Consider the following 26,956-nt stretch of genomic DNA (forward strand, 5'->3'; position numbering starts at 1 on the left):
CGAACTCTGCGTTTGGGTGTTTAAGATTTTATTTGCTTCTACTTAAGTCTCATAAAAACACTCTATTCGGGTTTAGTAATCAGGCAGTACAGAGTTCTCACCAAGAGCAGTGTTAGAGAAGCAGTACAAACCAACCTACTTCAGCACGTAACCCAGCACAGGTGGGAGCTAATGGGCCTGCCTGCTTAGGCTCTATTTAAAATACAATACTCAGAAAATGGTTATATTCACCAACCCATATAAATATCATCTAACATGGTAAAATGGGAACAGCAGAATGTGCAACAGTCACCAGTAAAAATACGTAGATAGGTATTTTGCTAATTAGAGCTATCACCAGTTAACTGCATCCACGTTGGCCTTGTCTCTCGTTGTTATGAGTTTTTCCTCTTTGTTTCCAGTTAAAGTTCATCGCTTTCATACAGTCCAGACTGCTCAGCCAAACGCTGGAACTCTCCCTCTGGTGAGAAGGCTTGTTTCACATCCAGCCCCCTGCCATTGAGGGCCAAATACTTGCTGAAGGTTGGTCGGACTCGTAGCTGCTTCGGGGCTGGAACTGGCTTGTTTGTATGTGCTGGAACAGAAAAAAGACCCTTTCAGTGTCTCCCCAGACCCAGGCAATAGCAACTCAATCGTTTCTTTTATCTGCAACATAAAGCATCCAGCTTTTAAGTGAATTTAACAGGCTGGAAATGGAAGCCTTACATTCACCCTCTTTGCTCTCAGTGACAATATAGTTTTCAGCAGGCTGAGCTTTGTTGGGTGAACCATCGGGGTCTGTTCTGAATGCAGCAGGTGGCAGTTCAGGTTGTGGCAGCACTGTGCTGCAGTACTTACTTGCAACCTCCAGTCTGGCGTGGCACGTGGCCACTCCTGCTCCATTGACTGCAGATACTGTGTACCACCCAGCGTCCTTCTTGTTTGCATTATGAATCAGGAGGCAAATCCTTCCAGTATTGTCATGTAACAAGCTGGGGGGAAATATATATATACATATATTTACATGTAAGTGATTGGAGGAGAAAAATGAGAAGATACTGAAATCAGAGCCAGTTTACATGCTGAGGAGCTGAAAGAGCCCTAGAACAATTCTCACAGGACATTATGAACTATTTGAACATCAGTGCTGCAGTTTTGTTACGAATCAGTGGTAATGCACATTGTGATGGCATTAGGGTGGCACCAAGGCCCTTTTATAGCCCTCGCAGCATCAGAGCTCAACAAACACACCGCATGTCTTAGTCCCAAAGCCATGCTTCTGCATGGGCCTTGTAGCTCCTGCTGGAATCCAGCAGCATCTTGCTGTGCCCCCAAAACAAGACTCTGAGCATCATTTCTGTCTGGCACATGAGCCTATTCATCATGAGCAACGTGCCTGGCCAGCCAGCTGCTGCTTTTGTTAACCAGCTCATTGAAATAGGATTTAACAAACAGTGGTTATTGTTTTCTAGTACACTAACAGCCAACTTATTAGTAGGATACCTTATTCGGTCTGTATTATATTGTACCATTTCATTGTTTCTTTTCCAGTAAATCCGAGGAGTTGGGATGGCAGAGATCTGGCATTCGAGCCTGGCTGTATCTCCTTCAAAAACCTTTTTGCTTTGTGGCTTGAAGATGAAAGTTGGAGGCGTGTGATGTTCTTTTGCTGAATTAAAGAGGAAAGATAAGATGGAGTTGCTGTAAGTATTAAACATTATTATCAAGCTTTAAGACTTCAGAATGCTAAATTCAGGAGGACACTTTCCCTCCAGCATCTCTTAACCTACAGGCAGTTCCCATGTGCATAAGGGTGTAATAGACACAATCCATTTTAGGAGGACAGTCAATCTACATTCTGCTGTCAGTTCTCGAAGGTGAGTAAATCCCAAACTCTAGAGATTATATTATGTTTAAATTCCCCAGTAAAAGTGCTCAGAAGAAATATTTCATCCCAATGCAACGTGTTAAGATAGTTTTGGCAAAGATACACTTGTTGTTATTGTTTGAGCTGGAATGTGTGGAGATTTGTGCTCCCTAGTTGTTGTAATACCACATACACACAGAGGAAGGCATTAGAATACTAAGATTTTCAGAATCTGGCCAAGTATTTATCAGTGCTCTCCATCTTACCGATTACTTCCACTTTAACTGCAAAGGATGATTCTCCTGCACGATTGACAGCCACGCATTCATACGTTCCTGCATCAGATGATTTCACTGCTTCAAAAATAAATGAGTGGAATCCCTTCTCTGACACTATCATCTTATGAAACTGATCTTGATGAACCATCCTTCCATTCTGATACCACATCACATCTGGGGTTGGCAGCCCACTAACCTGTGAAGGAGAGGAAAGCAGCACAGAGTTGAACAGCTTTAAGATAAGATAATACAAACCCTTCAGTGCCATTCAGAGTTTGAAGCATTTAAGTGATCAAGTCATGATCATTGTACAAAATTTAGTCTCGCCTACTTTTGAATATTAATGTTGGTGCTGCACAGAGAAGTGCTGTAGAGAGATGAGCTCTGTCTACAAGAACAGGGGATGCCGTTCCTACAAATCCCTGTTGTTTCCATCCTGTAAGGTAGCTTTGATTAGCTCGGAGGTGCTTACTGTGGTTTTGGAGGGAGGGAGTTCACTTTTCTAATCTCACACCTCGTACTGAAGCAATGTTACCTACACAGTTTAGATAATATAAGTTGTCTTGCAGACGTGCTCTAGGTTGCCCATGACACACAGAAGTTAAGCAGTTCATAGCAAAATAGCTAAAGGCCACGTTGAAGTCTGGCAAGACTTTACTTAAAGCAAGGGAGTGGAAGTTGTTGTGGATGTAATTAAGGAAAAACAAGCCAATTCACAATCAGATCAGCAAACAATATTTGCAGTAAGGTTACATATGTGCAAGCCCTAGCTTTGTTCTTACCCTAAGGTTGGTACAGTTACCTTGCAGTCTCAGCCCAGTCTGCTGTTCTGTTTATCTGTAATTAGTGCATTTTCTTGCCAGATTATCTGCTCCAGCAAGAGAATACTTAGAGCCTTAGGGAGGACTCATTAAAGGCAGGCAGTCCTGGACAGGTCTTGCCGTACATGTTTTCATGCCTCTGAGTTCAGTGAGAGTTCCAGGGCACAGCACAGTTGCCTCTCTAAATGGTTTCTTGGATCAGGGCTTCAACATTTGGTCTTTGCAATGAGCTATAACAGGCTTTATGTAGTGGTCCACCATTTACCACCATTATTTAGCTCTAACCATGCTCTTATGAAACTAATTCCCCTTACATTATCCAAGGGAAAACGTAGTAACATTTACCCATCTTCTGCCTAGGGAGACTCTGGGAAATCTGCTGTTAGTGCTCTGGCTTATTGAGCCACAGAGGCACTGCAGCTCAGAGTCCTCTGCTCACGCTACATACACCACACAGCTAAGAGGAGTGAAAGTGAGAGGCTGGTATTACTTTGAAGTCGAGCCTGCAGAATCGTCCCTCCTCAATAATTACATCTTCTGGCACTTGTGTAAATCGTGGTTGGAAAAACTTTTCCTGGATCGAGTCATGTCCACGTTCATCTCCTCTGGAGGATGGTCTGCTCCTAAGAGGAGGACAGTAACAGTTATTCATGTAAATGTACCGTAGCACTGATCAATTTGAAGCAGAGTCCCTCAAGAGGTTTAGGAATGCAGCAGTACTGACATAGCTTGTTTTTCAGCTGTAAGACACAACATTTGATCAACCGCTTATTTTGCTGAAGTTACTCAATTCAAAATAGAAACATGTGAGTCTTTAAACCTTTAGTGCTATGCTTAGAACTGACTGGATTAAGACCATAGGCATCAGCCATCATCTACAAATGGCTGTGGTTTAGTTGAAAGAAATGAATGAATTTAGTGATAACTACTTTACAAAACGTACTTTAGAAACCGAAAAAGCAAAGCAATGCTGGTTTTGCCTAGAAACATTTGAAATAAGTCACAAAGAATCACGCAGCGCTGGCTTTTATGCATTACCTTACGTGTGTTGTAGGAACCTGCAGCCTGATGTTTTCTGCATTCTGGTGCTCAGAAAGAAGAGAAAAACCAAATTAACTTAAGTTTACAAGCTGAATGAGGAGCCATTTTAAGCAGATTGACTACTCGAAAAGTTGTTGGGTTAAGAGGTAACAAAACTCACAGCAGAAAGTAATGTGCCCTTTTTTCACTCTAGACTATTTACCATGCCAGCAAGTCCTATTAATAGGATGGGACAGCTTCTCATCACTGTACAGGTGATAGGTGCAGCAGCTTCATTTGGCACACTGGGCCTTTGGCAAGCCAATAACCTTTGTTACAAGGGAGAGCGGCAGTATCTAAAACAAGAGCTCAGTACGGAGTGTCCTTCCCAATAGCAGGAATAGAAGTGGAATCACTGGCAAGAATCGCATTGTGCCACTTAAATATGGTACCAGTGGCAATGAACACATGCTGAGCTGGAAAATATTTTTCTTTCTAGATCACAGCGCCAGCTAAACTTACTGACAGCTCCACAATCACATGGTACCTCTACTAAAGTACCCCACACTGATTCCTGTTAGGACCTTGGACGTTTGGAAAATACAAGCAGGGTTTACTACCAGTAACTCGTTTTAGCTATGGAATCAGATAGAAAAAATACTGCATGGAAATTTCTGGAGTGTTTGCCATTACAGTGCTTGGTTCTGCGCTCTATTGCACTCCATTGCTGTGGAACACTTAAGCTTGGATTTAAACTTCAAACACAGATGCAAAGTTCAGTTCAGGGGAAGCATCACATGCTGAAAGGGTTAGCTGCACTGAGCTCAATGCCGTGTTCCAAAGCCAATTGCTTCTATCTGCTCATTTACACAGGTACTGTACGATGGCTGTTTGTCTTGTGAGATGATGCTGTGGTGAGGAAGTTGCTGCTGATAATTTTGACACTCTATTATATGGACCAACAACACAGCTACATTCCTGAGGAATGAGAGGATGAAAGTATCAGTGACTGCAGTATTTAAAAGTAAGTCAGAATGACGAGAATAAAATCTCCCCACCATAACCCAGTTTCTCCTTCTGCTTTTTTATGGAGCATTCCATGCACTTTGAACAATCTCAGCTATCCTACTTTGACCAAATGTTTCATTATTCTGTGAAAAATAGAAGAAAAAAAAAGATCTCTGATACCCAAAATGTTCTCTTCTTGTCAGGTGATTGTTGGGGACAGATAGCTCAGTGTGTATTCCTCTCTTAAGTGACCTTAAGAGTGTCTTGCATTGAGTTTTGCTAACCACATTTTGGAAGATAGATGCCAGCCTGCTGGCTGTCCGCATGCCTGTAGCAGGAGGGATGTTTTCTTTGGCAGCCCAGGTGTCCAGTGCTACATCACAGATATTTCCACTAACTTTCATCAGAGAAGCGCTAGGGAGAGCTTTTAGCTGGTCTGTTCTGAATAGCCACTGAGTGATGCAAGTCGCCCACTAAAATGTTTTTGAACATGCCAGTTGTAATAGATTTTTGGCTTTCAGCATGTGGGCTGCCAAAATAACTGCTTTGTCTTCTGTTAATAATTTCAGGCTTCAGGAAGGGATAAAACCCCACCAGTGCCACCGCAGGGCCCTGACCTCTTGTAGTCAATGTCACTTAGTCAAAGCGGTGACAGGTGTAAATCTTGTTGTGCTGGCCAAGTCTGAACTCAGGCTCTTAGAGTGGGTACCTGGATCCCTCACTGTCCTCCCTGCCTGTCACAGTGCTGGGCAGCAGCTGTTGTCATTCCTCCCTAGAGAGGTCATTCCTACAGATCAGATCAGGCCCAGCAAGTGGATGGTGGAAGTACTGCCAATATTTAGTGCTTAAACTCCAACCCTCTCCACAATCACCCCCCAGAACCTAAAAGATACAGAGTTATGCTGACAAAAGCTTTCCTCTTCTCTTTCCTGTGTTGGTACCAAGAAAAACTATTTATCTCTTTTCAAGCACAAACAGTTCACAGCACAATCAGCAGGAAATTCCCCCTCTGAGACAGGCCCCCATTTACCTGTGCGTTCTGCATGTCTTCACTTTGTGCTTCAAACACAGATGCAGCATTTTCTGGTCCAAGCAGCCTGCGAGCCATTCTTTCTTCATACGTTAATCGCTTAGAGCAGAGCATGGAGGAGAATTCTAGTTATAAGCCCATTTACTATTTCAGTTAATCTTGTAGAGCACACTGATATGCCACAAAGTCAGGGTGTTGTCAATGAAAACAGTGTCTGAATAGAAACACTACCCCGGTTCCAGTGGGTTTGCAGTCTGTGATGCCTACTGAAGTCATCCTCAATATATACAGCAACAAAATGCATAAAAGATTAAACTGCCTGTTCATCAGAGCCTCCCTAATGCCATCTGTGGCCTTCCACGCCTCCTTTCTCTGCTCTGTGATTATTTATGGGTAACTGATGGCATTATCTCAGAAGCCAGAGTCCCAGGGTATCTTTCTGTTAGCGCTGGGAAAACTTTCCAAGTCGCTCAGCTGTGGATTTAATTCAGGAGCTAGAGGCTGGGTGCTAGTGTCCCCTATTCCCAGAAAGAGAGGAGAGGAACCCCAGAGCCCTGACAGCACACAGGAGCTTTATGGCAGCAAAGCAGCCGCCTTGTGAGACTCTGTGCTGTTCTGAGAGGAGTTTAGAATGGGTTTCAGTCATGTAACAGTGAGTTCCAACAGTACAAATACAGCACATAGGGTTGAAGAGAAGTAGAGCTAAATGCAGTCTTGCAGTTTAGTTACTTTGAAGGAGATTAAGTATGTTAGTTCTGTGAACTTGGATTCCCTCAATTTCTTCCTGTGTACATCATGTGCAGGACATATATGTGATTACTCCTTTGTAGGTAAGGATTTGGAAAGGCTTGGCAATCTACTCCTTAGAAGAAATAAAAGTCTATAGGAGTCTCCCTGAGCTCACTGCTGCATCAGGTGCGGCTGAGGCCGTCAGTTGCTTCAGACATTATTGGAGGACAAAGGGAGGAGGGCACAGCAGTGATTGCACAAGCCTTATTTTTAGCCTGGCTTCCTATTGGAAGAAAAACTGGCTTGCAATGGCAAACATTATTACAGCAGATAGAGTGTTCCTGTTAGGGACATGTTAACTCATATTTGACCTAATGTTTTTCCTTGTGTTTAAGATTATATATGACACAAATCCATTTCCACTGGTAATAATGGCAAAACTCCTTTCTGCTTCAGGGGAAAGAGGAAAGAGGGAAGAGACTATAAACCCTGGGATTTTACTAGTTTGCCTTCAGTCAGCAGCAAGGTTCCTGCACTACAGACCTGTTGACTCCAACGTGCTGCTGTAATGCGCTTCCCTACTGGTAAGCCAGTTTTTTTCTCCTCCCAGATTTGGATTTCTTGACCAAGGGGATTGTATGTTGTCCCTTCACAGTATAAGCATGGGTCTAAGACCGTCCTGTAACTCACTGACTTTATGACAAAAGGTCATGTGTTTTATTTGGTTTGTTATCATTCATCTAAAAGAAGTCAAAGAGGTTTACCACACGTGGTGATACTCTAGAATAAGCAGCAGTATTACTCCAACTTTCTAATGATTCGGGGTAGCTTATCAACCCCAACATTGGAACTCAAGGTCAGATTGTGTCTGAAGAACTGAGGTGTTCTTCTTGGGTTTCTCTTGTCTGTGGATGTGACATTCAGCAAGATTCTCAGGAGAAGGTTGTGGTTTGTGCCATGGCTACAAACAATGCGCCTTTCTTTCCTGTACACGTACCTCATTCCTGATTCTAGCCTAATTAACTTGATCGTGCAGATTCAAAGATCAGGTGAATAGTGCGTGCTGGCCAAGAAGTTGGGATGAAAGGGAAAAGCAACAGCAGCTCTAAGACATCCTTGCTACCATAGGTGGCTTTCAGAAGCCAGTGCCTCCTGTACTGTAGCCCAAGCAAAAGCAGACACTCATTTGCTCCACTAACTGCACACATACATGCTGACGGCTGCTGTCTCTCTTGCTACGCCTTCGGGCCAGTTCTCATCAATCCCTAATGATGTGCTGCTACTTCTCCACTTGTTCCTGTGCTTCCTTTTGCTTTCTGATAAGTTTGGACACTCCAGTCCCTGGGGTCCTACAGCCATCTCTACATCCCTCCTTTCACTAATAACTGCAGTAAAGTGATTCTTTAATTAGCGGATTTCACTTACCTGGTTTCCATTCTGGAGAAGGTTGTCTTTGCATCGGAGTTTCTTTTCCAAGTCCTGGATGAGGGCCTCTTTTGTTCCTCTGATTTCTTGGTCAGATGTCTTCTGCATGGAGTTGATACTAGCTTGTTTTTTGTACATTGGTTTTGAGTAACTACTCACACAGGAAGAGAAAGCAAAGTTACTCTGTAGGCTTGCTTGTGTCACTACAGTTTTACAAAATACACACAAAGATGACAATCTGCTGCCTAGGAGCTGTGGTTCAAATGAACTTGTAAAGAATTTGGGAGATGCCAGGTGGCATAATTGAGTATGAAAAAGGGAAGCATCATTGTCTACCCATATCATTCAGTGTCCTCCCCCACCACTGTCTCAGTAGCTTGCTGCATGTCTCCATTCTGTACCGCTAAATCTTGCAGCAACTCCCATCCTGGCTGGGGTGTGTGCAGTCAGGTTAGCAGTGTTCTAAGGGCACCACTAGTTGCACTGAGCTTGGAGAGCCTGTCCGGGAGCAAAAACTGCACTCCTTTACAATTTCATTTGTTAAAAACAAGGCTTGGGGAGCTGCAAATCCACAACAGGATTACGACCTAGTTTATTATGTGTGATCAAATAGTTTGTTAATTATTCTATACTTTGTGGCCCCTGGAACCATTTATGTTCAGATGTTCCACAGCCAGGATAACCCCACAGGAGCCCTTAGAAGCCCAAGCTACAATTCCCACAAAGCCTGACCCCATAACCCATACTCAAGAGTCAATCAAGTCTTGGCTATAGTAAGAAGTTTGGCTTCATTCTGAAAAGTTTCCTCTAGGAAGAGAGGAGCATCCCTCAAAACAGACTGAGAAGGTCTCCTAGAGGTCACAGTGCTCTGGCAGGACCTAAGCTAATTCATTAAGTGCAGCAGGACCTCATGTACTGCAGTTGTGTTCTACAGCTGTTTCTATCCAAAATCCTCTTACTCCTGTTGCTTGGGAGTTTAGTCAGCTGATTGCAGTAGGGCAAAACAGTTGTAACTCTCCTATGTGTTTCAGTACTACTTGGGCTTAATAGCGCACTCAGTTCATAACTCAGTAGCTTTCATAGTCTGCCCAGCAGGTTAAGAAGTCTCACGTCCATTTGTCCATCTGTAGAATGATTAGGAAAGTAATTCCTCAACTCACAGAACGCTGCATTTAATTCTTCAGAGCAGCTTATACAAAAGGCATAGCGAGGCAGCAAAGCTCCTTGCTATGGAAACAAAAATGCTCCACTATGTACACAAACCTCATCAGTTGCTCCACATGCAGACCTAACCCACAAACATTCCTGCAGCACTTTTTAAAACTGCTTCTCAGCATCCCAGCTAGCCTGCTTTGTCTTACCTTCCTTCTTCCCTCAGTGCTGTGCTTCAGAAAGACCCAGAAACATTCAGGTTTCCTGAACACAAACTGACACTTAAACCTGAATTCATATCCAAGTCAGCAGGAGCCCTCTCCTCCCTTCACCTTTCTAATATCCTCAGTTGAATGTTTCCTGGATATGCTACACTGACTTTCAGCGGACCCCCAGCTAGTACTGGCAGGAAGACAAGCTGGTGAGAAGGCAAGACCCAGCTCCCTTAGAGATCTCACTGACCTTGGAAAGTATTTGGATTGCAGCCCAAAGGCAAAATGATATAATACATATTCAGGAAAGAATTTAGTCTTCGGTCTTAAGGGGTAAAAATTTAAAGTGGTTGCCTTTCTGCTAGCACATATGATTAATGAAAACTGTATCGTAGATACTGTAGATTCTCATCATGAACTGGAACCTGAAAATACTGCTGAGACTTATAAGAAATCACAGAATGAATTGACCTCTAAGATCATCCAATCCAACCATCAACCCATCGCCACCATTCCCACTAATCCACGTCACTCAGTGTCATATCAACACATTTCTTGGATGCCTGCAGGGATGCTGCCTCCAGCACCTCCCTGTGGGCAGCCTGTTCCAATGCTTGGTCACTCTGAGGAAAAGTTCATCCTAATATGCAGCATAAGCCTCCTCTGGTGCAACTTGAGGCCATTATCTTTTGTCCTGTTGCTAGTTACTAGGAGAAGAGACCAAATCTTAGAGTTAGGTGGGAACTATTATTACCTTCCTCCCTGTCCAGAAGCCCTATATGTCTATCTCTGTTCTGCATACCATTAATCAAACATTTTCCCCCAAATCAAAATAAACTGTTCAAAGTAAGCCCAACAAACCCACAGGGCAGCCCATGACTTGACTGCCATGCAGTGTAACCCTCAGTTACTCCCACAGACGCTGAGGGCAAGCTCTCAGCCTCCTAACTTGGCTCATTCTGCTCATGCAAAGCCCTGCCTTGCACATCAGAAGTCAGTGGGAGTTGTCCCATTGGCTTCACCACAGATCTGGATCAGTCAGTACATGGGAGAGGCCAGGCCAGACAAAAGCAAGGGGAGGTTAGAAGCCTGTGTATACTTACTGAGGTTCCATAGGAGGAGTTTGGCTGTTATAATCAGGCTGCGAGGGTAGCACTGAGCATAGGAATGCTGCGGGGGTTTGGTTAGGCATGGATATAAGCCGTTGCCCAGATGATGAGCTAGCAGGAGACTGCGCAGATGCAGGTGTGACGGGATATGTGGATTCCTTAGGGGCACTACAGGAAGGCGAGGAGAGCGTGATTGAAGAGCTCAGCGATGACGAGGAGGAGAATTTCTGCCCGCTAGGGTTACGAGGCTGGATTAGAATGGAGGACTGTTTGATCTGCCTGCTTGACTCTGTAGATGTTGAGGATCCTGGAGGCTGCTGTTGCCCTTGACACACATTCTTAGACTGGATAAAATGTTTTGGACGTTCGTAGTTAAACATGGTTGGTTGGCACATAGAGGAAACGGATGGGAGGTTATGGACACTCATAGGAGAACTTTCACGACTGTCCTGGGTTTTGGTTGGTGACAACTGGCTTTGGGTGGGTGGCTGGTAAAAACTAGGTGGCAGGCCACAAAAGCTTTCTTGGCTGGGCTCCTGAATAGAGTGGAACCCTGGCCTTGCAGGATAGAGGCTTTCTTGGAGTGGATTTTCCCTTAAGGAAGACAATACAGATAAAAGAAATGGTACATCACAATTTCAATGGCAGAAATACTGTGCTTTGAGCAGTCATTTGCAGTCCAAAGAATATGATTTTCAGGCAGTTGACAGTTTAAGCTTAAGCTTATAATAAGAAGATTTAGGATTGATTAGAATATATAGAATATATTTATAAACTATATAAACATTTCAGGTTACAATAACGAGTCACACACTCCATCAGACCCAGCTGTGGAGCTCACCACAGCTATCTTATCTGCAAGAGCCCTCTCAATTCTAAAAGGAATGACAATAAGTTTACTGCGATAACCCATCACCAGTTGAACGCAGACAGCTGGAGATACGATTGCAAAGCAGAGTGATATACAGCATATCATCTTAACTACAGGTCTCTGGATCCTGCAGCTTCACACCCTGACAAAATACTGTATGTACAATTATATGCAGAATTGGTTACTTTTGCTGAGAAATTCCTTACGCTGTAGGGAAGCATGAAACAAGTTCCACTTGCTTTTCTACCTAAAAGTTAACTTTGGAAAGCAAGAATCCTGATTTCTTCTCTGGGAGCTTCTTAGTTCAGAGCTTTATGTAACAAATAGAGATCGGGGACTTGGAATACTGAGGACCACACTTCTCTGTTGGAAGCCATTCCCTGAGATTTGCTGTTGTGGCCATTAACTGCTGGGATTAGCTGCAGGATGAAGTAGGGCACACCAAGCTGCTCGGGGGTTCTCCATTTATTTTGGAAGCCAACGATATCTAAATGTTGGTATCCTATCAATTCACAGCACAGGAATGTTTCATTTGAGTCAACTGAGTAAGTTTGTGAGGAATGACAACTAACTTCAGCTCCAAGATAAATTAATACCAATTCCTCCCCCTCCAAATAAATGAAAAGCTACTAATAAAAAATGAGAATGTAAATCCACACAGTTACATGTGCTGGAAAAAATTGTAATCTTGCCCCACTGAGATCAGCTGTTTAGCTGCTATATATACACAGTATATTGTATTCCTCTCATTGGAGAGCCCAAAGAGGTGAGAAATTCCTAGGGGAGGGAATCAACTGAAGACATTGCTCTTGTCTTATGAGGTTTCAAAGCTTTCATTTCCTAAAGGTAATTACAAACATTAGTAGTAAATTAACAGTAACTAAACAGGTTTCATAGTAATGATTCCCTCATTTCCCCCTGGTTGCCTTCTTGGAATTTGAAGCCAGATCAGATTTTTTGGAGCGTATCCAAACTATCTTCTCATTCACTGATGCAGAAAACTGGTCGAATCTTGTTTTTATACTGCTTTGACATCAGTGTACAGATTCATTCTATTTATGTACAGGCTCTGTACAGACCTTTCTTTCCTAGCACACTGCAGTTCAATAAGACATTGAGCTGCTGCCCCGCCACACACAGATCTGCTCCTCACAGCGAGGGGTAAGTTATGTTTCCCTCCAATCATTCCACCTGGCTCTGGGTGGAAACAGAAAAATCCAAACAGATTTGGACTTTACAAGATGACAACAAGAAGCAGTAAGAGCCACTTTGCTTTATCAGTGTTGTTTTTTTCCCCCTTCTTTGCCTTCCATATTACATTTGACACTACGGTACCTTAAAGGTACATTTCTATTTCTATCTCAGCATTACCCAGCACATTGTAACTTCCCATGCCAACTCAATAACCAGATTTGCAATAAAAAGTGCTGGAAAAAAAAAAAAAAAAGCCTTACCTACAGCCTAGAAGTTGTCACCTGGGCTTTAAGCCGTATTTTGGGAAGGGACCGTCATTCACTGACACAGACTATCATAGTAGTCCTCTGCGTAGCATTATAAGACCAGAGACTTTAATGTGGTGCCAGCAAATGACACTGCTGGACCTGCCTGTCCTCCTGCTTACACCAGTGTCAGAATAAGAGTCTCCAGCCCAGCCCTTGCTGAGGGCACTTTATTTATGGGCCAGAACCTCATTTTTTGGCAGGTGCCTGAAGTCAGCAAATCACGCTGTGGGCAGCAGTGAGACCTGCCCATGGAGCCCTCCCTAAGTCGTGCTTAGTAGTTCAGTGAAATTCCTTCTTTGCTCATTTACCACAACTAGCAGCAACTAATTGTAGTGATTAAAACTCAGTGCTGCTTTCAGGGTTGTGTACACCAGCTGTCAGGGCTAGGAAGGAAGCGGTGAGCAGCACACTGCAGCACTGCTCACAGCTGGCAGTGCCCTGTGCTTGGCACTGATGCTCACACCACAGCACACAGTAACACTGCTGGGGGTGGAATAACCACGTGTGTCTGAAGAATCACTCCTATGCTGAATAACGCCAATTAAACAGGCTTGTTGGTGAAGAATTATTTGATGATATATTGCTGTTTGGGGCTATTATTATGCATATAAACTTGGATCAGGAGAGCCAGCCAGGCTGCTTTCACCAGATTCTGCTGGCAGATTAGGTGATTTGTGTGTCTTTAATCAAAGGCTGCACTGCTTAATTGCATCTTAAATTAGCATTATAGCATTTAAGTATCTTAGTTATAGTTTAGCAATCGTGGCCTAACATGCATACTATTGTTTAAAAAACCTCCAAGCCTTGCAAGGGCGAGTCCTCCAGCATGGCCATCTCTGAGTTAACCTGCGTGAGGGTTTGTATTTAAGCATCAGCTCACCATTTGTGGACAATATCTACAAGCAGGTGTTGATTGAGTGCTAATTTCTTTCATTTCCTTCTGGTGAAAGGCAGAGAAGGAAGGAGTGTGGCCTTGGTTGTTGCTGTTTTAGTCAAAACAGAACTGTGGTTTGTACAGAGAGAGTTGATTGCTTTAAAAATTAAACAAATGAGGATAAGTGTGGCAGGAAGGCTTGTTCAGCAGGAAGCTGGGAGCAGCTGAAGGCCAGTTCTGTGTGCAGATGGGCTTTCTGCCTTCCCATGGGCTTCAGTGAGGGTGCAAACTAAAGTGGGCTGCAAGGCTTCTGTTTGAGGACAGCTTTGTGCTTAAATGGCTGCACACAGCTGGCATGACTTGTGTGAGGGAGAAGGAACAGAAGTGTATGAGATCCAGAAGGTAGGAAAGAAACATGGAGGAACCAGAAGCTCAAGTGTTGAAGGCAGAGGGGTAAATCTAGTAGCTTACATTGGGGGAAGTTAATAGTGCCTGACCAGCTGCTGAGATGAGGCTTTCTGTACTACTTCAGTTTCCTTTTTATTGCTGGTGACACACTGCATCTGAGCGGGTTCTTCTGGTTCCTTGAATGATGCAGCAACAAATCTTCTGTTAATTTACTGAGGAATAGTAAAAGCTATCTAAAACACTTGAGCCCTCTTCTTTTGCTTTGATTAAGTGGCTCATATTAACTTAATAATCAGTATGGAGCCTAGCAGTGCTGGTTTTGGACCCTTTCTTTAAGGCTGTTGGGAAGGGTGCTGTAACCTGTAAGTATAAAGGGCTCTAGAGGAATAATGGGAGCTGTGCTTCTCTAGAACTGCAGTTCTGGCTTCTATGGACTGGCTGATACTAAGCAAAAATTTGAGAGGTACGAAGATTTCATTCATTTTAGATTTGTTCCCAATAGTAGCTTAGTGCTTCATGATATTTGTCAGGGTTTCTTTTGGTCTTCAGTAACAGTTTCAGCCTCATGCTTTACGTGTTATTTTTATGGCTAAACCTGTCTAACAAGACAGTTATTTACAGCTAATCATTACAAGTGATCAATTAATTGTTATTGACAGCAACCTGTGCAATGTTGAGTCCCATTCACGGTGCTGTTTCAGAGCACACTGCAATAAGTCTGCGTGCTTCAAAATTATTTAAGTGCTTATTGATGGATGCTTCTAGAAATTCTTGTTTTTTTCTCTGTGCCTTGTGGTACATATTCATGCCTTCCAAAATGCGGTTCAGCATTGCTGCCAGCTGCAAGCACACTGTAGCTTTCTATGCTAGTTAACATCTCCTATTTGTAAACGCTATTGCATGTCTGATTTTGGTGGCATGTTACATCCCTTGATGCAGGACATCAGGTGCAAGCAATAAACGCAGCAGGGAGTATAATCAGAGCCTCCTTGCAGGTCGCTGGTTGGGAGTGTCTGTGAGCAGTCTGTGGGGGGGATGAAAAAGTAAGTCCTGCTCTGGGAGGTGGGTCAGTGTGTGTCTCCAGCTGCCCCCATTCCTCCTAAGAGGTTTGCCTGGGATTTTAGTAAAGCTTTCATTTTTGATTGGTAGTCAATAACGTGTCTGCTGTTGCTGAAGCTAACTATCAGATAAAGCTTATAAGCAGTGCAGCTCCTTTCTAGAAGCTTACTCTGAAGCAAATTCACTTTAATCTCTAGGATTGGGCTGGGGTAGTTGACTCAGACTCAGTGCTGTGTTTCTGTGCTTGGCTTTTGATATCTGAAAGCAATGATAGCATACGCAGAGCTTCATCACTTTATCACAGGCTGCAAGCAACCCATCTGCAGCTTGGTAGTGCTGCAGGCCCTAAGGTCTGCTGATTACCTTCTTGATTCTGCACTAGGCTCTTTGTAGGGCCCCAGCTGATGTCACTGGAGAAATTCAGCCTTGGAGGGCCCAGGGCTGAAGTGTCAACTCAGGGATATCTGCAGGTTATTGAAGCAAACCCTGATTTTACGCAGTGATGTAGTAAAAAGTTCCTGTGCCCAGAGGGATCTATACTGAAATATGATCTCTCCAGTAGTGAGTTTGGAGGAGGGTGTTGAGGATTGTTAAGATAACTGATTTAGTTAAAGTGGGTGAGTACACCCAAAAATAACCTATAGCACAGAGAATGCTTCTGGTCACGGACAGCCTTTCCCACACAGTGTCATGGGATCGCCATAGTGCATCGTTGGCATTTGGCAGGGAGAGGAGGCACACATCACGGCTTTCCCTTTGCTAACAGAATGGAGGAAATTGCTTTACAGCGCTGAGCTTGGGCCTCTGAGCCCTCACTGTTGGAGATCTATGTTATGCCAGTAAACACCATCTTGCCTAGTGAGTTCGTTCCCTATGTAGGATGTAAAAATAAAGGGATGTGATTTTATCATTGTCTTACCGCAGAGGTGAATTCTGAGGTGAATTCTCATAAACTCCATGAAGATCTTCAGCTTCACTCTTTGAATTTAGCTGGCCAAAGTTTGTGGCTTCTGCTCGATTTCCCAGCCCTGTTGTGTCTGTGCTGTAGGATGGCAGGCTGGGCACATCTCTGTCCTTGCTTGCAGCTTGGCTGCTCCTAGCAAAGCTGGGTTTCTTCATGGTGACTTGCACAGCTGGCATGTGGGCAGCACCTGCAAAGCTGTCCAGCTCTTTTGCTCCTAAAAGCAGAATTATCCACAACTCAGGCAGAAAGCAGTGGAGGTTCATCAGTTCAGCATGCTGCAGTAACCTGGAGTAAAACTGGGGTAGGTGTTTTGGTAGATGAGAGCTCTACCTGCCTGGGCTCTGCTTAAGCCCGAACTTGCACAGCTATGTTAGCCAAACTGGGGCTGGTGAGCTTTGGTTTACACACGAGGTGTTGTTCTGTTTGGAGGTGGCTTTCAGCACAAGCCAGACAAGGTACGTGTTACAGTAATGAGGGTGTAAGTATAGATGGTGTGTTGGGCTAAGCTGGGGATCCTGAAGGGATGAAGTGCAGGAATGAGACTCCTTGGTGACAGAGCAGCGTTCTCACCCTGTCATCCTTGCACTGATCTGTGAGGAAGAAAGGCAAAAGCAGAAACTTGCATTCATCTTTGAGAAGCACCCAAGCAAGCTGCATTGAGGCCATTTCTCTTTGAGTCAGTGGAAGCATTTGGGTCTGGATTTTGTTTGGTAGAGGTCTGGGACTGCCTGATTCTGAGCTGCAGCAAATTCTCTCAAGCTCGTTTGCTCAGCTCAGAGGTTCATCTGCTTACCGGGGGAAACTGAGAGGCGTGCGCTGGATGCTGCAGATCCAAATTCGTTTTCAGCAACACATTTAAATATTCCAGAATCCTCTGGAAAAGCTTCTGTAATAACCAGGGTGCAGACTTCCTCTGGAATGACAAATTCAGGCATGCTGCTGTACTGTAGAAGCCAAATGTTTATAGGTAGAAATTAGTCCTTGCAAAAGGGCTGTTAATTAGCGATGGGTTTGGCAGCAATAAAATGCAAAAAGGTGCTTGTGTCAAAACTAAAGCTAAACAGTTTGCCTGGCATTGCGAGATGTATTCTGGCTACTCTTTGAACACTGTCGTTTTAAATTAGATAAGGAGGAAGAAAGTAAGCTTAAGGTCCTAAACTGATGTGCTGTCCAACAAAGAAACGTGCAGCGTACTTACCAGGAACTGATGATGAACACGCTTCTGCTCAAAATAAGAGAGAAAAAATGGAATGATTAGAATGCCAGACTGGCAGCAAGTCTTGTTCTCATTTTTTTGTCAACGTCCCCCTAAAATAACTGCACATCAGACAGGCACAGCAATACCTACTTTTTCGTAGTATTCGGAAGTCTGCAGAATCTATGATCTGATCGTATTCTCTGTACCAATGTACCTGTAAGGTGGGTGTAGCGTGAACACGACATTCAAATACCACTAATTGACCTTTTGTAGCTCTTACGTTTTGCAGACCCTGGGGGAGGAAATACTGGAGTTAGGCGGCTGACCTCAATATTTGCCTACTGAAATAATAATTAGGGAACAGTGCAACCTTTCATCTCTCTGGCTTGTTTGTTTGTTTACGTACAATAATTGATTTAATTCTAGATGTGTTTGAAGCTGGGTGATGACTGGGGTTTTCCTTTTTACCTGCAGACCAGTGATTAATAAAAGACCGATGTGTGCATTTAAATGAAAATAACAATGCAGGAAAATAAATATCTATTGCAGTGAATATAACACAGTGAGGGAAGTTACTGTGAAAGGTTTCCACTTCAGCCTTCGTGGTAGAAAATAAATGAGATGAATTCATGTGAGTAGTCTGGATCATTTACCAATTAAGATGCTTGTTTGATGGTGCTACAAATGAAGCATGTTGGCTTTTTTGAAGTGTAAGTGAACCAAAGTTCCAGCCTGTTTTCTCATGGAACAAGACACCCTGAGATCTAAAGCCAGCAGCTGAAGTTGTAGTGCAAGCTGTGCCGTTCAGTGAGTGCTTGTTACCTTTGTAAACACAGGTGTGATTCCATAGGGAGACCCAATCAGGCTTCCTGAGGGACTCTGCATCTGTACGTAGTGAAGAAAAACAGTTTTTTTAGTTTGAATTTCTGGTCTGCAGAAGCTTGTTTGTGTTGCTGGTACTTTATTTCAGAGATGCCAAAGTGTTTTATCTGTTGTTCATGCACAGACCTAATAAACGCCCCGTGGAGAGTTTTCCCTTCAAGTGCTCCATGAGAAAATGACTCATTGGGCTGTTAGCACAAACTCAGTGGGAAGCAGAGCTGGTAAGTGTTTCTGGTCTTATGCTGTAAGGCAGTTTGTTGCCTACACTGTAGGCAGAGATCAATGTTGCTTTCCAGTAGTTGCCCCCTTCTACAGAGATCCCTACCTGGTTTAGTTGATTCCAGGACATGTCTGGTGTATGGAGTAATTGCAATGTGCAACTGAAGTGCTTGGGTTTGTTTTGCTGGGGTAATGGACTTTATATAGTCTGTGTCTCCTCCAAAATAACCCAAGTTGTTTTATCTTTCTCTTCCAGTCTGAGTTCAGATGTCAGTGTCTCTCTCTAAATAGTCTGAATTTACCAGCTCTCGCCCTCTGCTCTAAACCAACTGTCTATTCTGAAGTGAATCTGTGAAGGAAGCTGACAAATGGCTAAGCTGTGTGGCAGCCACTCAGTTATTTGTGGTCTTCTCCCCATCCCATCAGTTCTCCTGGCAGTTCTGGATAGGAAATGTTCCAAGCCTGAAATCACTTTTTCAGAACTTAGGGTCCAGATCTTGTTATTCCTGGAGTCCGAATATACTTGACCCTATAATGTTTGTACTTACTGTCACATTCCCCTGGTCCTGCCAGGATGCTGAGGTTTGCAAGGAGACTTTTGGATTTACTCTGTGAGCCTGGAAAGACAAGAATAAATCAGTGTTTTAGAGCTGTCTTGTTTTCCTTGCAGCACTGCAGTAGCATTCTTAATATCTGAGAGTACGCTTGGGTCACCTGCACAGCCTGGGGATGTTTAACCAAAGCTGCTGATACTGATGCAAAGTATAGAATTCACCTGTGAAACCTGGTTCCTTAGTTCTACCGGTGTGTCTAAAGAGGTGCAGGTAAGAGCATGGTGTGGAGATACGGAGGCACCTCAGCAGACTTGGGATTTAGTACCGATAACAGGTTTATTCGCTCTGATGTGATCCAAATTGCTTGAATTTAAGATGTTCTTTCCCTGCTTGCTGTCAAAACAGATGGTACTGAAGGCTGTTTTGCGTTTGGTTGGGGTTGGCTGGTGTGTCCATATAGAAGCTGTGGATGGCTGTATGGGACAATGGGCTGCTTTAAGGTATTTGAACACCTCTGACAAGAACACAACACTGAGCATCGCATTCAAACCTGTGATGTGTTACCCTTGGTCCTGGTCCAGCAAAGCAGTTACATGTGTATTTAGACCACCCATGGCTTTCATACTTCTGCTTGTTGCTCTTAAGTTATCTCCCAAGCAATTCAAGGATGGCTCCTGTCCAAGGCTGTATCATGCACCCTTCAGCAGGGCAGGGCTATGATGCAAGGACTGCTGGATAATCCTAAACCCTTGGATGTGGGAGAAGAGTGAGGGAAGCCAATGTTACTGAGTTGCCCTGGGTTCCCGCCGCAAACCAATCCTGGCAGTGCTCCACTGTGGATCCCTGTGACACTGCTGGCATTGCCTCCCTGCAGACTGTTAGGTAACAGTCAGTATAGCCACTTTTCAGGACCTGTAAAATGAGCTGATTTCTTCTTCTTTTTCTTTATTTTTCCCCCACTCATTAAAAATTAGTAGTAAAAATCAGACATGTTTGCATTGATGAGGAGTTCCTGGGCTAACATACCTGCTTTAAAGATGTTCCCACATAACTAAAACAGTATTAACAAAGTTGCACTGTATGATCTATTGCCCCCTTGAATTCTGTACAGTGCAAAGCTTAATTCTCCAGTAGGTGTGCTGTTGCTTTTGGCTGTTCTGCTCTGAGGGAGATGCCTAAGTGCAAATATCTAAACAGGAATAACAGCATCAGCTTGTGTGTTTGTGCTCAAGGCACAGTTTTGTGGTATTAGTTTGTGGTGTGATTATGGCAGTTGAGAACTTCTGACACAACAGAATCTGTGGCTGATGGCAGTTGAGACCTTCTGACACAACAGAATCCGTGGCTGAAGATGACAGCTGTCATTCTTGCAAGTGGAACTGAGCTGATGTCATGCAATGTGCAAAGCAGTCGGTGTTCCCACAGGAAACATAGGAGCTGTATGTGTGGTGTCACAGTTACCTGCAGTCAAAGAAGACTAGGGTAAGCTCCTGCCAGAGCGGGGTCTTCCCAGCTCAGTTAAGAGGAGACCCTGTCATGGGGAGATCACTGCCTGGCTGCCCTAGGCGTCCACAGTCAGAAGCAGAAGCCATCCTTGAATCCCCCATTGCTTGTCAGCCCCCTGGTTTGTAGACAAACTCATCCTTAATGTGCGCTGTCCATGTTAGATGTTTGCACTTGTCCCGTGTTGTGTGGTTCTTCCATTTTACAGTTGTTTCTAGTAGGTGTGTTGAAATTTTTTGCTGTTAATATTGGACTTGAATAAAGAAGAGCTCTTGGGAATAGATAAAAGGCTTAGAAGTTTACTCATGTAAACAGGCACTATTCTTAGTGTAAAGCTGTCTGGTTTGGGTTGAGACTGAATGTTGCTGTGGCTCTTGATATTTGGTAAACCATGAGACTTTCAGGTGTGTTGGATGGCAGAAGCTGTGTCAGAAAGCAGAGTGGATGTAGGAGAGTAAATGTATTTGGATTTAGCAATGCTGACCAGCCCTGATGCTATTAGTTGGTTTCACATGGTAGAAATAGCAGGCTTCAGTGCAAGCTCATTGTCTCAGTAAAAATGAGAGGTCGTTCTGCTTCCAAGCAGGTGCTGGTGGGTTGCTCTGAGTAGGTGTTTTCTCTTTGAAATGTGTCCTTTCCTTTCAGGTAGGAGCGATTGCTCCATTCTGCCTGTAACTCCTTGTTCTCAGTCACCTGGAATCCCATCCCTGAGCGCTGCCGAAGCATTGAGATGGCAGAGGGGAGCATTCCCTGAGCTCCATGCATGATGTGCCCTCTGCCCATGTTTGCCTTACTGAACCTTTCTGCAGCAGGTTAGCGGAAACGTTGGCACTGTACAGCTTACGTCCTTGAAAGAATATATAGCCGAGGTTTTACCTTGGTGAGTCACTCCAGCAGCCTCAGTGTCTCTGTAAATGTCAGCCTTTACTTAGTGTAACTCTAGATCTTTGTGAGGAGGACAGAATTAGACTCAGCCAAATGAAGAGTCCGAGGACCTTTGCAACCCAACACCAGAATGATTACAAGGTACATACAGATCATGCTGTCGACATAAACCATAATGATGACATTCTAGCATTACCTGAATAGTTGACATGGCTGCAGAATTATGTGATGTGCAACACTAGGACAAATTTAACACAGGGCTAGGAAAGTATTAAAGCTGCACAGAGCCCTTTTGCCAGGTATTTAGGTCATGGAAAACCCATTAATTCTGTTTTAGGAACAAAACGAGCATCTGCTGGATCTGAAATACGCTGTGTTATGAACTGGGGGTAGGGGGAAGGAGTACATCTCTGAATCTACATTTAGAGGTGAGGCAGGCCTAGGCTACATCATCGTATTAATGTACTGGCATGCCTTTGGTTTAGAAAACAGGCTCAAATAGAAAGGGAAGAAACCTTCAGTTAATTAGGGTGCTGCATTCTGCAAGCCATCTGCACGTGCCTCAAGGTGTTACTCAGTTTTGTTAGAGGTGTTTAAACTTTGGGAATAATGTATTCTAGGCACTTGGATGTCTTGTGACCATAAGCTGTACATACTGACAGTGATATGAACACAGAACTGCTAAGAATGAGGATTTCCTAAAGGCAGTGGAGAGGTAAAAGCTCTCCCTTGAGCTCTGTGTCTTCTGTGCTCAATGGCCCTGCTTCAGTAGTGAACTTTGTGTTAGGTTTTCACTGCTTTCCTCCAAGCAGTTAGGAGGATATTAGGATTGCATCTAAAAAATTGTACTTAAAAGTCGTGTGTGAATTTCCATGCGTGTTGTCCAGGGGAGACAAAAAGGTGCTCTGGCTTCTAAGGACAGCCGTGCTGTGGGATTAGCAAAGACTTTCAGGCATGGAGAGCAGCACAACTGCTGACACGTGTCTGCTGTCTCCATGCTTGAAATTCTATGCTAAAGCTTAAAATGAGTTTGTCCGTTGTACAGAGCAGAATGTCTCAAGAAAATAACACTGGCAATCTGAATATCACAACGTCTATCACAATAGTCTTAATGTGGGGAAAAAGCACGGCTCAAAGCTGAATTTTGGAGTTGGTTAAGACTTGTCCCTGTTGAGATAGTGATCGTTTTCACTGTGCATGGCTCACGTGGCCATGAAATCAGTGGGACGCTGGTATCCATAGGCAGTGCCAGTATGCAGGTTATAGTGCGTTACTGCTCGTGCCACGCACCCCACTCACAGCATGGCACGAAGGGAGCGGTCCCCATCATCTCTCCCTTCTCACCGCCTTCTGGCGGCCCTGCAGCTCTGAGCTCCAACCCCTGCAGCAGAGCTCGGAGCTCCCGGTGCTGCTCGGGGGCCGCCTAGCGGGATGTGCGCCCACAGCCGGCTCCATCCAGCGGCTGCAGCCCAGGGCTGAGTGAGCTGACTTTATTCCTCCTGTTACATACCTCTTCCCAGCACAGCTGTTTCTCAGGGCTGGAAAATCCTGGCTTTCCCACCCCTTGTTTGGATAACAGCTGAACTGCCGACAGATATCGGACACTTGAGTCAAACTGGAGTTCCTAAAACCAAGCGACTAAATCCCTTTTTAAGCACTGAAATTAAGACGACTAGAGCTTATTTTAAGAGATGCTAAGCTTCCACTTGAAATCATGAGGATCCGGAGTTGTTAAAATAAACCTCAGGGGGCTCTTCAGCAGGAAGGTTCTGGTGCTGTGGCTGAAGTTTGTACTCTGCCTGTGGGCTCTGCTGCTGTGAGCAGATGCTCATCTACAAATGGTCCCTGCTGTTATGGGAGTGGGGGCTTTGTACACAGGATATTTAGGGCTCAGATCGGCGGTGCCAGGTTAAACAGAGCCTCGTCATTTCCTTCCTTCCATCTCTGTGAAAAAAAAAAACCCACAAACCTGTGTATTTCTTTGCATGCCAGGGCTACAGGAATGCAGGTGGATTTTGTGCCCAGAATTTCTGACACGTGAAAGTTTCAAGTGCATGAAAATGCCAGTGCCCCATATGGACACCTGGGGTGGATAGTGAGATGGCCTCAATCCTAATACATATGGCATCCCGCAGACGTGTTTTTTTCTCTAAGAATTCTGGCAGTGAGATTCAGGCAGCCCATTGCCCGGCCACCCTAGAGTGCAGCAATGACTTTCGTGTGAGTCATAATGAGGATTAAATTAATGGAGCCAAGAAAGAGCACAGCCTGGCCAGCTCTGTGCTTCACTGGGGCACACCTTCCCAGGAGATGGAGATCTCATTCCAGCAGGCTTAGGAGATCTGAATTGTGCATTCAGTGTGTGTAACTGTGCATGACTCATGGTTTTACTATCCTGTGCTCCATGATGACTTGTTATTTCTGTGTGTATTACTGCTCTCCCCAAACTAGACCTGCTGACCTGCTGTGTGTGTGCCCTGTTCTTCATGAAGGCACTGTATGAGTTGTGACTGCCCTAGCATCCAGCATAGCGTGGGATGGCAGTGCTATATTAGTAATTACCAAAACGGAGTGAATACAAAAAGAGCCTTCTGTCCCAGGGCCTATTTACTTTTGCCTTGCTGTTTTACACTGCACTGAACAGACGTGAAGGGAAAGCAGAGCCTCAGGTGGGAGCACATTCAATGGAGATGTCTGCAGACTGGTACCAGTAGCTAAGTTGCACTCGGAAGTAGAAAGTTGGGGCAGCTTTTGCAGAGCCTGCATCATATTTTTCAAATGCTTCTGCCTGCTAACCCCTGTGTTTTAGAGCTGGAAGAGACAGAGATGTACCAGAGCTTCCGAGCCCTGCCTGGCTGCCTATGTTCTTGCTGTACATTTCTGGTCTTAATCCTGTCCAGCTTCAGCTCCACCAGCAGTGGTCACATTGGCACACATTCTGTATGCAGAGCCACCAGCATGGGGAAAAGGCAGTGCAGTGCTTTACACACAGGGTAGAGTTCCTGTGTTTGCACTTGTGTTTGAGGCGAGTGTTATTTAAAGCACTCTTCTCTCTGCTTTTGCTGCCATTTGGTCATTTTGGCTCTGTGTAACTCCTGTTGGGGCAGAGTGAGGGGCTGGTAACAGCTTGCCCTGTGCTTAGGCTCGTCCCTGACTCTGGTCTCTCTACAGGAAAAGCTGGGACATCTGCTGGTGTCTGAGAGCCTGAGTCCATCAACAGCACTGCTCCAGAACTGCTGGGACTTGAGGTGTGTTGTGGCCACCTCTGAAAGAGCTGCAGTGGTCAGAGGACTGCTGTGCCTATACTGTGCACTGCAGTGTCACCACAAAGCACAGAACGTGGGGGTCTGTTGTGCTGTAAAACACAGTGGTTGGCTTTTTTTTGTGTGTATATAGATACTATTCCAGTGTTGGAGTTTTTATGCGGCATAAGTGTAGCGTAAGAGTACTGTTAGGCAAAGTATTTAGAGGCATGTTTGTAGAACGGAGGTGTAGGTGATGCAGTTGGAAGTGCCAGTTCCCAAAGTAGTTATTCAAGTAGCCTAAATTAAGCCATTACTGGACAGTCAAATAAAACTAGGAAATAATTTTCCAAAGCCCAAACCATTTTGTAGAAAGCTGAGCTGGCAGCATAAAGGTAAATCACAGGTGCACTGATGTTTTTCAGATGAAAAATAAGTGCTCACCCATTCTCACAGTTATTTCTAGCACTAGGAATCGAAGGCTTTCAGCTCTCATGACCAGCTCTAATGACAGTGGCACATGCTGTTCCCTTGTTTCATGGGGGAGAAGAAGTAAGTTGAAGTGATGAGCCATGATGTTTGGGCTTCTGCAGAGCTGTGTGTGCCTGGCTCGTGCTGAGCTGTGAGCTCTACCTCTGGGGAGCCCAGGCAAAGGCTGGGCACAGGCAGGGTCCCCTCTAGGAATATGATAGGTCTAATTTTAGTGACATGTGCAGCATTTGATCTGGAAACAGCTGGTGTCAGACAAATCTGTTGGCCTGTCAAGCAGCCGGAGTGCATTGCTGAGGAATATGTTCATTTCCACCCAAAGACAAGCCAGAAAGCCAGGGCTGAGTTTAGCTGGTGCTCGACTTGGAGTAAATCAGAACGACATCTTTGTAGATGGTGCAGTGCCCAAATTCTCATATTTTAGTGATGTTTCTTTAGAAAAGTGAGTCATGGCTTATTTTTGTAGCCCTGTATTGCATTTCATCTTTGTACACTACCGTACTGTCCAAATGAAAAGCAAAATGTGGAAGGGATGAGTTGTTATCCAGGCAACAGAGAGAACAAAGGTTCTTCCCAAAGGCGGGTGCTGCCCCTGGGTGTGCCTTGCTCCCTGCTCTGCCAAGGAAATGCTTGTTCCTCAGCTGCATTTTGCATTTGGAGCTGGGAGGCTCCAAACTCCTTTCCCCACCTGTCCCTTGTTTTCATGACCCCTGTGTAACGCCAAAGGTAGCGTACAAAACTTCCTTGTGCTGGGGCTGCGCTGCCACAGAGTGCTCAGGGAAGGTCCTTGAGGCACTTAATGGTAGCTTTATTGCTGGATGATGAACTTCTGTGGCTACAAATGAGGGTCAGAGCAGTCTGCTGCTGCTGCTGAAAGGCAGTGATTCCTGGTACCTGTGCTGCATATAGTTCCCAGGGCTATGGAAAGACTCTCACTGAAAGTAGGAGTTATATTTTCTTGCCAGCTTATTCCCTGTAGCATCTCTGTCCCTTTTCTTTTTACCTACTGGTGAGCTGTCTTTAGGGAGAGGCTTTGGAGCCCAGTGGTAGATGCTGTGCTGCACACCTGAGCCTGCATCCGAGCCATGTGTGAAGCAGCAGCTGAATGCTTTGTGGTCTGTTCACCACTTCTCCCAGCCCAAGACACTAAATCAAATACTGATGGGTTGGCTGCTTGCAAAATAACTCATTCATGAGTTGAGATGTTTAAGGGGGAGAATCCATCTTGGAGGTAAGAGATGCTCATGCATACAGGCTTGCTGAGGGGCTGGAGCTCCTGGTTTGCTAGGATACCTAAATTCCCACTCTTTATGAGGTCACAGGTAAGAGCAGAACTCAGCATGCTGGAAGGGGAGCGCTGTGATCCATACCTCTCCTTCCCTTCTCCCAGAAAGCTATAGCATGTAACCTGAGAGCACTATCAGCGTGATGGAAGTTAAAGCGTTACTCACCTTTAAGCCATCAGGTTGGTTTTGGGGCTCCTGCTGCCAGCAGCCTGCGGCAGTGCTGAATCTTGAAGTGGAAAGTCTCCTCTCCTCCAGCTCCTCTCTGAGGACTGAGGGCTGCCTGGGGTGGGGGGTTACATTTCTAATATGCGGATCCCTGCTTGTGAGTGATGGCATGGCGGGAATGTCAGCTGTATGGGGATAAACTGCAGCAATTTATTCTCTCCAGCC

General features: G+C 44.7%; 1 protein-coding gene and 1 long non-coding RNA gene across 4 annotated transcripts in view; one reads left to right on the top strand and one right to left on the bottom strand.

Annotated features, from left to right (window-relative positions):
• Positions 1 to 11: 11 nt before the first annotated feature.
• On the bottom strand, positions 12 to 26,863 carry MYOT (myotilin). Of its 3 annotated transcripts, none has more exons than XM_085532082.1 (16): positions 26,732 to 26,863; positions 19,156 to 19,224; positions 18,329 to 18,391; positions 17,657 to 17,798; positions 17,507 to 17,530; positions 17,102 to 17,221; positions 16,264 to 16,522; positions 10,625 to 11,224; positions 8,158 to 8,308; positions 6,004 to 6,102; positions 3,984 to 4,033; positions 3,436 to 3,568; positions 2,113 to 2,320; positions 1,483 to 1,648; positions 838 to 971; positions 12 to 574 (listed from the first exon to the last, which is right to left on the bottom strand). In XM_085532082.1, the coding sequence occupies exons 3-16, from the start codon at positions 18,389 to 18,391 to the stop codon at positions 402 to 404; spliced, it is 2,322 nt and encodes a 773-aa protein (XP_085388208.1). In that variant the 5' UTR covers positions 19,156 to 19,224; positions 26,732 to 26,863; the 3' UTR covers positions 12 to 401. The 3 variants fall into 3 exon arrangements, with proteins under 3 accessions (XP_085388208.1, XP_085388209.1, XP_015731171.1); XM_085532083.1 differs by having other exon boundaries at positions 3,984 to 4,027; positions 26,732 to 26,862; XM_015875685.3 differs by lacking the exons at positions 16,264 to 16,522; positions 17,102 to 17,221; positions 17,507 to 17,530; ... (2 more) ...; positions 19,156 to 19,224; positions 26,732 to 26,863 and adding an exon at positions 12,956 to 13,094 and having other exon boundaries at positions 3,984 to 4,027.
• Positions 4,851 to 26,956, top strand: part of LOC146752270 (uncharacterized) — a 31,798-nt gene continuing 9,692 nt past the window's right edge. Inside the window, exons 1-2 of the long non-coding RNA XR_014940702.1 lie at positions 4,851 to 4,989; positions 7,196 to 7,316. This is a non-coding gene — a long non-coding RNA (uncharacterized LOC146752270). The remainder of the gene's footprint in view (positions 4,990 to 7,195; positions 7,317 to 26,956) is intronic.

The sequence above is a fragment of the Coturnix japonica genome, unplaced genomic scaffold, assembly GCF_054131305.1.
Source record: "Coturnix japonica strain WE unplaced genomic scaffold, WE-NBRP24 Scf048, whole genome shotgun sequence".
Taxonomy (NCBI): domain Eukaryota; kingdom Metazoa; phylum Chordata; class Aves; order Galliformes; family Phasianidae; genus Coturnix; species Coturnix japonica.